This window comes from Mustelus asterias, chromosome 22, assembly GCF_964213995.1.
Source record: "Mustelus asterias chromosome 22, sMusAst1.hap1.1, whole genome shotgun sequence".
Taxonomy (NCBI): domain Eukaryota; kingdom Metazoa; phylum Chordata; class Chondrichthyes; order Carcharhiniformes; family Triakidae; genus Mustelus; species Mustelus asterias.
The window spans coordinates 56,883,834-56,898,271 of record NC_135822.1 but is presented as its reverse complement, the minus strand read 5'-3'; the positions used below and the strand labels follow the sequence as shown (position 1 = coordinate 56,898,271).

Here is a 14,438-nt window from a genome sequence, read left to right as displayed (position 1 = left end):
CAGGACAGTAACGGGGCGGGGGGGGGGGAGAGGAGAGCAGCAGGACAGTAACGGGGCGAGGGGGGGGGGGGAGAGAGCAGCAGACAGTAACGGGGCGAGGGGGGGGGGGGGGGGGGGAGAGCAGCAGACAGTAACGGGGCGAGGGGGGAGAGAGAGAGCAGCAGACAGTAACGGGGCGGGGGGGGGAGAGAGCAGCAGACAGTAACGGGGCGAGGGGGGGGAGAGAGCAGCAGACAGTAACGGGGCGGGGGGGGAGAGAGAGCAGCAGACAGTAACGGGGCGGGGGGGGGGAGAGAGCAGCAGACAGTAACGGGGCGAGGGGGGGGGGGGGGGGAGAGAGAGCAGCAGACAGTAACGGGGCGAGGGGGGGGAGAGAGCAGCAGACAGTAACGGGGCGAGGGGGGGGAGAGAGCAGCAGACAGTAACGGGGCGAGGGGGGGGGGAGAGAGCAGCAGACAGTAACGGGCGAGGGGGGGAGAGAGAGCAGCAGACAGTAACGGGGCGAGGGGGGAGAGAGAGCAGCAGACAGTAACGGGCGAGGGGGGGGGAGAGCAGCAGACAGTAACGGGCGAGGGGGGGAGGAGAGCAGCAGACAGTAACGGGCGAGGGGGGGGGGGAGAGCAGCAGACAGTAACGGGCGAGGGGGGGGAGAGAGCAGCAGACAGTAACGGGCGAGGGGGGGGGAGAGAGAGCAGCAGACAGTAACGGGCGAGGGGGGGGAGAGAGCAGCAGACAGTAACGGGCGAGGGGGGGAGAGAGCAGCAGACAGTAACGGGCGAGGGGGGGAGAGAGCAGCAGACAGTAACGGGCGAGGGGGGGAGAGAGCAGCAGACAGTAACGGGCGAGGGGGGGGAGAGAGCAGCAGACAGTAACGGGCGAGGGGGGGGAGAGAGCAGCAGACAGTAACGGGCGAGGGGGGGGAGAGAGCAGCAGACAGTAACGGGGCGAGGGGGGGGAGAGAGAGCAGCAGACGCGAGGGGGGGGGAGAGAGGGGGGGGGAGAGCAGTAACGAAGGGGCAGGGGGGGGAGAGCAGCAGACAGTAACGGGGCGAGGGGGGGGGGGAGAGAGCAGCAGACAGTAACGGGGCGGGGGGGGGGGGGAAGAGAGCAGCAGACAGTAACGGGGCGAGGGGGGGGAGAGAGAGAGAGCAGCAGACAGTAACTGGGCGAGGGGGGAGAGAGCAGCAGACAGTAACGGGGCGAGGGGGGAAGAGAGCAGCAGACAGTAACGGGGCGAGGGGGGAGAGAGCAGCAGACAGTAACGGGGCGAGGGGGGGAGAGAGCAGCAGACAGTAACGGGGCGAGGGGGGCGAGGGAGGAGAGAGCAGCAGTCTGCACCCTAACTGGCATCGAATCACCGGCCAGACTTCCTGCGCTCACTGAGTTACGCAGCCACCTAGTCTGGCCACACCTCGATTGGAGAAGTCTCATTGCCAGCAAGAGATAACAGGAATGCAGCCTCAGAACTTTGGCCAGGTCAGATCAGATCACCTGCGGCTCCCTGTCACAAGGAGCACACGTGAAACCCTCCCTCGCTGACGCTGTGGGATGATCTCTACTCCCTCCTTGTTTGTGGGGCTGGATTCTGCTTTACTTGGGGGCCTGCACTCTATACAATTCCCTGCCTGAAGGGGGAAAAATGTGAAGCCTAATGACATCCCCCAAAATCTACCACTTAAGCGGCTCAGATATATCTGCACTCAACACAACAATTCGTCACTGCTGGACCAGGGAAGCTCTGGGTACGAGCTGAACACAGCTTTGGAGCAACAGCATGTCCTCATTCTGCCAGAGTGACCCACTGCTGAGAATAGATCATTAAACACTTCAGTGAGTCAACAACCAACTGGAACAAGAACAGACCCTCCCAGCAAACCCGCACATCCGCTCCGCCAAGGCAAAACATATTCAGCCAAATATCTCATTCAAGCGACTCAACACGGCTGCTCACCAGCTCCTTCAAGGGGCAATTAGGGGGTGAGGAATACATGCTGGGGCTAACCCAGTGACTCTCACAACCCGTGAATGAACAAAGGAAGGAGTGGCTCCTCAAAGCCTTTGGTAACAGAGTTTGGCATTTACGAACGTAACAGCTTTTACCCAATTGCTTCCCCAGAGGTTCAGTGGTCAGTGCCCGTGCCAGGAGATTGTAGACGCAAGTGCCACTGCAGATATTTGAGCTGATCTCTGGGCTCCCGGTGCAATACTAAGCGAGTGCCGCACTGTCAGGGCCAGACATTAGACTGAAGGCCCCGTCCACCATCTCAGGTGAATGCCAAACGATCCCATGGCCTGAGGAGGCACAGAGCAGCTTGCCTTGTGACCCGGCCAAGATTTGTCCTTTCATCCAGCAGACTATCCAGTCATTAACCCCCCCCCCCCACCCCCTTTGCTGCTCGTGGGATCTTGCTGTGCACAAACTGGGGTGCCCGGCCCCATTTTCCACGTGATTCATTGGCTCCCAGGCTGGCTGGGAGGGGAGGTTCAGAGGTGGGAGGATAGTAAATGCCTTCTTTCTTGCCGAGCTGATGAGTAAGCTTCCAGTGCATAGCTCGTCAACAAACACTTGGATGACTAACGCGAAATGTTGCAAAACCTGCTGAAACTGTAAACACAATGGCCTCTGACGCTGCCAACCGCCAGGAACTCAGCAGAACAGAAAAGCAGGGTGTGTACACCTGTCAAACTATTTGTATAAACGCGGACCGCAAGGTGTGTGCGAGGGCGCGCAGGGAGGGACACCCTGAGCAATGTTGCCCAATGCGCGAGTACTCTGGGTCCAGGACTCTGCACCTTGTGTGCGGCACTTGGAAGTGCAATGGCTTCCTTCACTCGGTGACTGAACTGCCCCTCTCTAGTGAAGGAGGAGACATTTTCTTCCCCCCTCCCTTAACGCGAGAGGCACTACAAGCGACCCAAAGAAAATACCTGCAGCAAAACAAACAGATTAAATTCCTACACTTGCCACTGATCCCCTTCAAGAACAAGACACCAGGTTGAACAGTCATCATTTAACTTGCCCTATTCCGACAAGGCAAAATAAGTTCTCAACTCCTACTCGAGTTTAAACAAATAAACTAAATTAAATTCAGGGTGGCACGGTGGCACAGTGGGTTAGCACTGCTGCCTCACAGCGCCAGGGACCCAAGTTCGATTCCCAGCTTGGGTCACTGTCTGTGCGGAGGCTGTACGTTGTCCCCGTGTCTGCGTGGGTTTCATCCGGGTGCTCTGGTTTCCTCCCACAGTCCAAAGATGTGCGGGTTAGGTGGATCGGCCATGTTAAAGTGCCCAAGTGTCAGGAGGACTGGCATGGGTAAATACGTGGGGATGGGGCCTGGGTGGGATTGCGGCCGGTGCAGGCGCGATGGGCCGAATGGCCTCCTTCTGCACTGTAGGGATTCGATGAAATGAACTGAGGGACAAAGTAAAAGGGACAGTCCCTTAAAGGGGAACTCCCCGAAACAAATATTGCGATTGAAAGGGGTATCTTGCCACTGGGTGTTCACTCTTGTTCAGCGTCTTAACTTCACACGAGCGCTGGTGATGCACAGGCAAGGTGCACAAGCCAGATGCTGGGGCAAGGTGGCTGGGGCGTGGAGAAAAAGGGCAGAGAGATAGGAAGGACCACCCCGAACACTGGAGAGGTCGCGAGCTCTGCACCCTGCTCAGCACACCCCTCGCCACCCCCCCTCTCCATCTGAGAAATAAAGAGAGGGATGAGGAGTAATCGGAGAAGGTGTGATACCAGACAGCATCACATTGAGCTGAGCATGAATTATGCAGCTTCCTCAAGTCTTTGCTGGCCAAAGCTCTACTTTTCAGCCCTGACCCTGGTTACATGAATGTCCTCCCAGTGCCTGGGCACAGTCTGTCAGCGCAGCCTTCCCCCCACGCTTCAGCCAAGTTAGAATTCTACACCTGGGCAAAGTCGGACATCAAAGTAAATAACCCCCCCCCCGCCACTGTTACCCCTCACAACTTAGAACCTGGTAACAGCTTTAACAGGATAAAGACAAAGTCGGAAAGGCAGGTCAATAGGGTGGTGAAAAAGGCATATGGCACACTCGCCTTTATCAATCGGGGTGTAGGTTACAAAAGCAGAGAGGTCATGTTGGAGTTGCATAGAACTTTGGTGAGGCCACAGCTGGAGTACTGTGTGCAGTTCTGGTCACCACATTATAGGAAGGACGTGATTGCACTGGAGGGGGTGCAGAGGAGATTCACCAGGATGCTGCCTGGGATGGAACATTTAAGTTATGAAGAGAGGTTGGATAGGCTTGGGTTGTTTTCTCTGGAGCAGAGAAGACTGAGGGGCGACCTGATCGAGGTGTACAAGATTACGAGGGGCATGGACAGAATGGATAGGGAGCAGCTGTTCCCCTTAGTTGAAGGGTCAGTTATGAGGGGACACAAGTTAAAAGTGAGGGATGGGAAGTTTATGAAGAAAAGCTTTTTTACTCAGAGGGTGGTGACAGTCTGGAATGCGCTGCCTGGGAGGGTGGTGGAGGTGGGAGGCCTCACATCCTTCATACAGTATCAGGATGAGTACTTGGCACGTCATAACATTCAAGGCTATGGGCCAAGTGCTGGCAAGTGGACAGGTCAGAGTCTCTCATGCCAAGGGCAATGGAGTGCCAGTAATGAGGTGGAGGCAATTGTATCTCATCCAGGGCAGGCACGCAGGACAAGCAGGGCCATCAAGCAGGGCATCTGCAGTTTCGGACACGAGAGTTATGGCAAAGTCTTGGAGAGGTTCCAGAGGAGAACCAAATGCTAAAAGAGTGTTGCAATCGTTCGAAATTTGGCAATTGACAGGACAAAAATGGAAGAGTACCGAATCCTATACCTTGTGTGTAGAGAGAGAGGGTGGTATAAATTGTGGTGGCCGTTTGAAATTCTCGCATTTGCCCAGAGATCGAAAGATGACAAACTTCTGCAACCTGTCTCTGCTATCAGTAAGGAACTAAAAATATTACAGCAAATGAACAGGCCCTTTGGCCCTCCAAGCCTGCATCAACCATGCTGCCTATCTGAACTAAAACCCCTTACACTTCCAGGGACTGTATCCCTTTGTTCCCATCCTATTCATGTATTCGTCAAGACGCCCCTTGAAAGTCACTATCATATCTGCTTCCACTACCTCCCCCGGCAGCGAGTTCCAGGCACCCACCACCCTCTGTGTAAAAATAAACCTGCCTCGTACAGCTCCTTTAAACATTGCCCCTCGCACCTTAAACCTGTGCCCCCTAGTAATTGACTCTTCCACCCAGGGAAAAAGCTTCTGACTATCCACTCTGTCCATGCCCCTCATAATCTTGTAGACTTCGATCAGTTCGATTTATGTTCAAAATAACGAGGGGTTTTGGTAACATGGGGGGAAGCTGTTGCCACTAACAGGAGAATCAGTAACCAGGAGTTTACAAAAAGCCCACAGGAGTGACAAGGAGTTTTTTTTATGCAGAGAGTTATGGTCTGGAACGCACTGCCTAAAGGCTAGTGGGAGCAGGTCCAATAGCCACCTTCAGGAAGGGAATTGAATCAACACTTGGAAAACAGCCCTGCAAATCTTTCCTTTCAGCAGCGGGGTTGATGAGACAGCCCAAAGAGGTGGCACACGCACAATTAGCCTCCTCGAATGCAGCACAATTCAACACTGAGCCTGCCTTCAGGTCCAGGCAATGTTACCGAGGGGTAATCGGTCAGTCACAAAGGGAAGCTGAGGGGAATCTCAGAGGTACGAGGGAGCGGGGAGGGAAATCGCTGCAGGTCATTCCCTGGTCGGGCAGGGAAGGGGCTAATGGACTGAACAACTCTGTGCACAGTAAGAAGTCTCACAACACCAGGTTACGGTGGAATCACGAGCTTTCGGAGCGCTGCTCCTTCATCAGGCGAGACTTCTTACTGTGCCCACCCCAGTCCAACGCCGGCATCTCCGCATCATGGCTACCATCAACTCTATGCAACCTGCCTTGATCCTTACAACGTGCACCATCAGCCACAACTACTGGGAGAAGTTAAGAAATTAACCCCAACGCCAAAACAATTTCTGAGGGGCAAAGATTAAATCACCACTTCTCGATTTTTCCCCCTCAAGTGATTTACTTTGTCACAACTTCCGCAAAATGTTGCTTAACTCCTCGAAACAACAGTCTGCGGGTACCAAGACCCACTGTATCTCTCTAATGTGGTTAGCCCTCGAGTCAGTTCCAGCATATTAACTCCCCAGCAAAAACTGAAATTCTCGGCAGGTCTGACAACATCTGTGGAGAGCAAACAGAGCCGTTTCGAGTCAGGGTGACTCTCGGTCAACTCGAGACCTGCTGAGATTTTCCAGTGTTTTCTGCGTTTTGTTTCAGATTCCAGCACCCGCAGCATTTTGGCTTATAGCTCCCTGCAGACCCAGCTCCCATTCTCAGCTTACAGTTAGTCACAATCCTGGCGGATTCAGTGACCAGCCACGCAGCGCAGACCAACAAACACTGCAATGAATCTCCCCGATGCTGCCTGTGCACACCCCCTCGACAAGACCCAACAGGGACAAGTGCCAGGGCGGAACGTGCAGAGCTCCGGGTGACCACTGCAAAGAAGCGACGAGATATAGAAACTAGAGGCAGGCCATTCGAGCCTCCTCCGCCATTCATTATCATCAAATTCAATATCCTGATCCCCCCCCTTCCCCCATATCCCTTGATCCCTTTAGCCCCAAGAGCTGTATCCAATTTCTTCTTGAAATCAGGCAACATTTTGGCCTCAGCTATTTTCTGTGGGAGTGAATTCCACACATTCACCACTCTCTGGGTGAAGAAATTTTTCCTCACCTCAGTCCTAAAAGATTTACCCCTTATCCTCACACTATGACCCCTAGTTCTGGACTCCCCCCAATATTGGGAACATTCTTTCTGAATCCACCTTGTCTAACCCTGTTAGAATTTTATAAGTCTCTATGAGATCCCCTCTCACTCTTCTAAGCTCCAGTGAATATAATCCTAACCCACTTTGTCTCTCCTCATGTGGCAGACCTGGTTAGTGCTGCTGCCTCACAGCGCCAGGGATCCGAGTTCGATTCCCGGCTTAGGTCACTGGCTGTGTGGAGTCTGCACGTTCTCCCCATGTCTGCGTGGGTTTCCTCCGGGTGTTCCGGTTTCCTCCCACACAGTCTGAAAAACATGGTTAGGTGCATTGACCCGAACAGGCGTCGGAGTGTGGCGACTAGGGGAATTTCACAGTAACTTCATTGCTGTGTTAATGTAAGCTGACTTGTGACTAATAAATGAACCCTACTTTTTTGGCGTCCCAGGGATCAGCCTGGTGAACCTTTGCTGTACTCAGTTAGGATTTTATAAGTTTCTATGAGATCCCCTCTCACTCTTCTAAACTCCAGTGAATATAATCCTAACCAACTTACTCTCCTCATATGACAGACCTGCCACCCCAGGGATCAATTTGGTAAACCTTTGCTGTGCTCCCTGTTAGAATTTTATAAGTTCCTATAAGATCCCCTCTCACTTTTCTCAACTTTGTAAGAAGTCTCACGACAGCCGCTTAAAGTCCAACAGGTTTATTTGGTAGCACGAGGTGAAGGAGCAGCTCTCCGAAAGCTCGTGCTACCCAAATAAACCTGTTGGAATTTAACCTGGTGTTGAGAAACTTATCCACATCCCCTAAATCATAGAACCCTACAGTACAGAAAGAGGCCATTCGGCCCATCGAGTCTGCACCGACCACAATCCCACCCAGGCCCTACCCCCATATCCCTACATATTTTACCCACTAATCCCTCTAACCTACGCATCTCAGGACACTAAGGGGCAATTTTAGCACGGCCAATCCACCTAACCCGCACATCTTTGGACTGTGGGAGGAAACCGGAGCACCCGGAGGAAACCCACGCAGACACGAGGAGAATGTGCAAACTCCACACAGACAGTGACCCGAGCCGGGAATCGAACCCAGGTCCCTGGAGCTGTGAAGCAGCAGTGCTAAATATAATCCTAACCCACTTCACTCCAATCCTAAACTCCAGTGAATATAATCCTAGCCGATTTAGTCTCTCCTCACGTGAGAGACATGTCGTCCCAGGAATCAACCTTCGCTGCACTCCCTCTATAGCAAGAACATTCTTCCTCAGAGTTGGAATGTTATGGTGAGCGGGCGGGTAAGTGGAGCCGAGTCCACGCAAAGATCAGCCATGATCTTATTGAACGGCGGAGCAGGCTCGAGGGGCCAGTTGGCCTACTCCTAGTTCTTATGTTAACCCCCCCCCCCCCCCCCACTCCCCTCCCGACCCCTTCATGCTCACCTTTCTTGAACTCCTCCAGCATGGTGTCCAGCCGGGTGTCGTAGAAGACAAAGTGCAGGGGGTGGCTGTAGAACTTGGTGATGGTCTTCAGGGGGACGCAGTCGTCAGGGTCCACGAAGGCCAGGTCCTTGACGTAGAGGATGTCGACGATGTTCGACTGCTCCTGCTCGTAGACCGGGATGCGGGTGTAGCCCGTCTCCATGATCTCGGACATGGTGCCGAAGTCCAGCACCGCGTCGGCGGCCACCATGAAGCAGTCACGGATGGGAGTCATGACATCGGCCACCGTCTTGCTGCGCAGCTCCAGGGCGCCCTGGATCATGTTCAGCTCGTCGGCCTCCAGGCCGTTGTAGGGGCCCGTCACCTTGAGCATCTCCAGGATCTTCTCGCGGCTGTACACCTTGCCGATCTCCCGGCCCAGCACGCAGTCCAGCAGCTTGCTGATGGGGAAGGCCAGCGGGAAGGTCAGCACCATGAAGAACTTGGTCAGCAGCAGCGTGTGGGCGCCCACCGCCAGGCCGTGGCGCGAGCAGAGCGCCTGGGGCACGATCTCGCCCAGGATGACGATGCCCACCGTGGAGGCCACCACGGTGACCCAGCCGGAGCCCAGCAGGCCGTCCAGCAGCACGGTCAGGGTGGTGTTGACCAGCACGTTGCCCAGCAGCAGCGAGCACAGCAGGTAGTTGCCCTGGCGCCGGATGGGCTCGATGGCGCGGGCGTGGCGCCGTTCCCGCTCGCTGCCGCAGTTCTGCACGATCCGCAGCTCCATGGGGTCGAGCGCCATCAGGCCCAGGTTGAGGCCCGAGAACATGCCCGAGAGCAGCAGCAGCAGCGCCGTCAGGATGACCTCCAGCCACAGGGGGAGCAGTGGCGGGCGCCGCTCCACCACCCGCAGCCGGCTGTCGGCCTCCGGGTGCAGCCGCCAGGCGCCGCTCGCGCCGCGGCTGCACAGGCCGAACAGGCGCGAGCGCTCGCCCTTGCGCAGCGCCTTGACCCGCACGGTCAGCAGCGCCGAGACGGGCCGAGCGGCCTCCACCCCCGGCAGCACCTCCATGTCCTTGCTGTGGTTGGGGCAGGCGGGCCGGCTGCCGTTGCTAGGGGGGGCCTCCCCGTCCTCCTCCTCCAGCTCGGCGAAGGCCACCCACTGCCAGGCCCCCCCGTCCAGCCCGCTGCCGAACACCCGCAGCTTCACCGTCTGGTCCTCCGTCAGCCGCACCTCCTCCTCGCCGCCCGGCGCCGCCGCCCACCAGTCGGCCGCCTCGCCCTCCGCCAGCCGCAGCCCGAAGATGTCCTCCAGCGCTTCGGTGCGCCCGCCCCCGGAGTGCAGCAGTGCCGCCAGCAGCACGCACCACCAACAGCAGCAGCAGTAAGAGGGGCACCAGCAGCCGCCAGGCCGCGGCCTCGCCATCTTCTGAGCGGCCGCCTCCCCCTCCACCCGACCCCACTGCCGAGCGAGATCCGCCCCCTCCACCTCTAATCCCGCCCCCTTCACCTCTAATCCCGCCCCCCTCCTCGCCTCCTTTGGACATCCCATGCGTCCATCAACGCTCCCCGCGTTGCCATTGGTTTATCCTACCGTCCATCAACACATGCCGTGCTCCCATTGGTCTACCCTGTGGGCCCATCAGTACCGCCCCTTCTCTCTCTCCCCGCCCTTTCCTTCCCCTCCGCCCGACCCCACTGCCAAGCGGGATCCGCCCCCTCCACCTCTAATCCCGCCCCCTCCACCTCTGATCCCGCCCCCCTCCACCTCTAATCCCGCCCCCCTCCACCTCTAATCCCGCCCCCCCTCCTCGCCTCCATTGGTCATCCCATGCGTCCATCAACGCTCCCCGCGCTGCCATTGGCTTAACCTACCGTCCATCAACATATGCCGCGCTCCCATTGGTCTACCCTGCGGATCCATCAGTACCGCCCCTTCGCTCTGTCCCCGCCCCTTCTTCCCCCTCCATTGGTCAGGCTCAATCTTCATCAACCACCTTGCGTCTCCATTGGACCATGCCGCTGTCCATCAACAACCTCCACGCTTCCATTGGTCCATCCCGCCGTCCTTCAGCAATGACCCGCCTCCACCAGTGCAAGCCTGGCACCCGTGCAAGCCTGGCACCGCCCCGCCCTCTCTTGCACCCGCCCCCTCCCTTCTATTGGTCAATCCATGCGTCCATCAACGCACACTACGCTGCCATTGGTCTGGCTCTACGTCCATCAATGCTGCCCCGCGATCCTATTGGTTCATCTCGCCGTCCATCAGCACCGATCGAACCTCCCGCATCCTCATCACCGCCTGCTAACCCTCATGTCTGATTGGTCAACCTCGCTGTCAATCAGTGACTGCCCCCGCCCCCTTCCATATGGGCCCAATTGGAAGCCGGTGCCCGCTGGTATAGCAGAAGGTCCCGCCCCCCAACAAGCCCATTGGCTGGAATGATCCCGGCCGCGCGCGGTCTGACCAATAGACATCTCGCACTTTTAATTGTCTCCCCGCTTCTATTGGCCGGGGACGCTGCCAATCAGAGATGGACCCCGCCCACTGTCAATCACACGGCACAGTGGGCGTAGCTATTTCTTCCAGGTGTTTGACCCTCAGACCAGAGCTTTACACCTGGAGAGGGAGATGGTGGGAGAGGGAGATGGTGGGGGAGGGGTAATGAGTCCAGCAACTCCAGGGGACCCTAGTTCTGAGATCACTGGTTCGAATCCCATCACGGCTACTGGAATTCAAATTCACTTAACAAATCTGCAATTATTAATGGTGACGATGAATTAATGGAATTCCACATTATTGGAAATTAGTTTCCCTTCGATAAAGTCCCAACAGTGCAGAAGGAGACCATTCAGCCCATCGAACCTGCACTGGTAACAGTCCCATCCATCCCCATAACCCCACTACTATGGGCGACATGGTGGCACGGGGGGGGGTGAACACTGAACAAAGAAAATTACGGAACAGGCCCTTCGGCCCTCCAAGCCTGCACCGACCGTGCTGCCCGCCGACTTAACTAAAACCCCCGACCCTTCCGGGGGGAACCATATCCCTCCATTCCTGCTGCCTCACAACGCCAGGTTCGATTCCCGGCTTGGGGTCACTGTCTGTGCGGAGTCTGCACATTCTCCCAGCGTCTGCGTGGGTTTCCTCCGGGTGCCCCGGTTTCCTCCCACAGTCTGAAAGACGTGCTGGTTAGGTGCCAGCATTCTCCCTCAGTGTAACCCGAACAGGCGCCGGAGTGTGGCGTCTGGGGGATTCATTGCAGTGTTAATGTAAACCTACTTGTGATTAATAAATAAACTTTAAAACTTTTCAAAAATAGAACCATCCGTCCTGTGTGATGCAGGAGGGCATCTTTAAGAGCAAAGTAAATTAAGCAACATTTCTGCTGCACCTTTCAGGATTTCAGCATGCCCCCAAGCACTTTACACTGATAAAGTTCTCATTGAATTTTAGTTTCATTCATTTTACTGAACATAAGCATCGCGGTCTGTGTCCAGTATTTATTATTCGTATCTAACTGCCCTCCATTTCAGAATACATTTGAGAGTTAGCCAGCGATGCCCATGTCCCACAAATGAATTTTAAAAATAGTCAACCACATGTAGGTCAGGCCAGGTAAGGACGGCAGATTTTGTTCCCTAAAGGACATTAGTGAACCAAGATGCGTTTTTCCAAAAATCGACAATGATCTCACGCTCATCAGTAGATTCTTAATTCCATATTTTTATTGAATTGGAAAAGCAGCCAGCATCTGTGCCAGGACTGCAAGAAGCTACAAAGGGTCCTGAATGTAGCCCAATCCATAACGCAAACCAGCCTCCCATCCACTGACTCCGTCTACACTTCCCGCTGCCTCGGGAAAAGCAGCCAGCATAATCAAGGCCCCCACGCATCCCGGACATTCTCTCTTCCACCTTCTTCCATCGGGAAAAAGATACAAAAGTCTGAGGGCACGTACCAACCGACTCAAGAACAGCTTCTTCCCTGCTGCTGTCAGACTTTTGAATGGAACTACTTTGTATTAAGTTGATCTTTTGCTACATCCTAGCTGTGACTGTAACACTACATTCTGCATTCTCTCCTTTCCATCTCTATGAACGGTATGCTCTGTCTGTATAGCGCGCAAGAAACAATACTTTTCACTGTATACGAATACATGTGACAATAATAAATCAAATTAAATCAAAGCGAATTCAAATTTCACCAGCTGCCTCAGCGGGATTTGAGCCCGGGTCCCCAGATCTTGCTCTGGGTCTCTGAAGTCCTAGTCCAGTGACAATAACACTGATTCCGATCAAGTGTAGCAGTTTGTGTCGCAAGCTCCGGCAAACAGAGGAAAATAGTCAGATAATCTATTTTAGCCAAATTTCAATTCTCCTCTGAAACCTAACACTCCCCAGACACCTGCCTGCCAGTTATAAACTAACCTACATCGGAAGGCAAAGGCCTAGGTTCAGCTACAAATCCATTTATATGGTGTCTTTAATCCTGTAAAACACAGTAAGGCAGGAGCTTTCCCCAGACAGAATTTGACACTGAGTCACATAGAGAGAGATTAGGGCAGATGAACAAAAGCTTGGTCCTGTTTTTCACCTAAGCCAGTGCTGCCAAATAAACCTGTTGGACTTTAACCTGGTGTTGTGAGACTTCTTACTGTGTTTACCCCAGTCCAATGCCGGCATCTCCACATCACTTCACCTACTTGCCAGACTTTGTTACATTACCAAATAACGCGCTGTCATTTTTCATGTGTACGCAGACAGAATCCCGTCCTAATTCAGAGCAAACTCTCTCAACCAAGCTGTGATACATCCGTAAAAGATGCTTTCTATGGTGCGTCTGTAGAAGTTGGTTCGTAGCCGTCATGCCAAATTTCCTTAGCCCCCTGAAAAAGTAGATGCGTTGGTAGGCTTTATCTCCAAGGCGAGGTTGGAGAAGCTGGGGTTATTCTCCTCGGAGCGATGGAGATTAAGAGGGAGATCTGATCGAGGTGTACAAGATCACATTTTCGATAAGGTCGGCATTGAAAAGCTGTTCCCAATAGACTAAGGGTGTGGACCTAACATTTTTGGCATGAGATGGAGGGGGGAGATTGTGAGGAGGAATCTTTTTTTAACGGGGGGTGGAGTAAGGGTAGGAACCTGCTGCCTACCAGGGTGGGGGAATCAGAGATGAGGTATGATCTAAAAAAGAAGTTAGATGGACAATTGAGGGAAATAAACTGGCAGTGATATGAGGATAGAATGGGGGAGTGGGACTGACTGCATTGGACCCACAGAGAGCTAAAATGCACTGATGAAGGGTCATCCAGACTCGAAACGTTGTCTCTATTCTCTCTCCACAGATGCTGTCAGATCTGCTGAGTTTTTCCAGCATTTTCTGTTTTTAACTCTCGACCCCTCTGCTGTTTATCAATCGCCAAGCTGCTTATCTGACATCCAGTACTGAATGAGCTGAAATTTCCCCCAAGTTGTAGGGAGAGGTTGGCCAGGCGAGGACATCATTCCTTGGAACGCAGGAGAATGAGGTGTGACCTTATTGAGGTTTATAAAATCGACAGGGGCGTAGATAGTCTTTTCCCCAGGGAAGAGGAATTGAAAACTCGAGGGCATAGGTTTAAGGTGAGAGGGGAAAGATTTAAAAGGAAGGGGCAACTACTTCACACAGAGGGTGGTGCGTGTATGGAATGAACTGCCAGAGAAAGTGGTTTGAGGCAGGTTCAATGGCAACATTTAAAAAGCATTTGGATAAGTACATGGAGGGGAAAGGATTAGAGAAATATGGGTCAAATGCAGGCAATTGGGACTCGCTGGGAGGGCACCATGGTCGGCATGAACTGGTTGGGCCGAAGGGCCTGTTTCCGTGCTATATTGCTCCATGACTCCATAACTGAACATCTGGAAAGATCAAAGGCATTGCTGTCAGTGCCCTGCCGCTGAGGCCTGTTCCCTTGCTACCAGCTCCATCCCTCTGTCTATTTACAACCTTGGTGTGATCTTCCAATTATATGTCCATGCCATCGCTGAGACTGTCCACATGAGATATGAACTGATATGGTAAACCATGTGAAAGGCTGCAGAGAGGTCACAAACGAAGACATTCCAATGTGGCAGCAGTGGTTAGCGTTGCTGCCTCACAGCCCCAGGGACC

The 14,438-nt window shown here is 54.2% G+C and overlaps 1 protein-coding gene across 2 annotated transcripts in view; it reads right to left on the bottom strand.

The window, feature by feature from the left end:
• The window catches only part of LOC144510038 (metal transporter CNNM4-like), a 34,171-nt gene extending 24,438 nt beyond the window's left edge, over nucleotides 1-9,733 (bottom strand). For both annotated transcript variants that reach the window (XM_078239244.1, XM_078239246.1), the window contains exon 1: nucleotides 8,300-9,733. In XM_078239244.1, coding sequence (XP_078095370.1) covers nucleotides 8,300-9,707 — 1,408 coding nt within the window. In that variant the 5' untranslated portion in view covers nucleotides 9,708-9,733. The remainder of the gene's footprint in view (nucleotides 1-8,299) is intronic.
• Nucleotides 9,734-14,438: the final 4,705 nt, after the last annotated feature.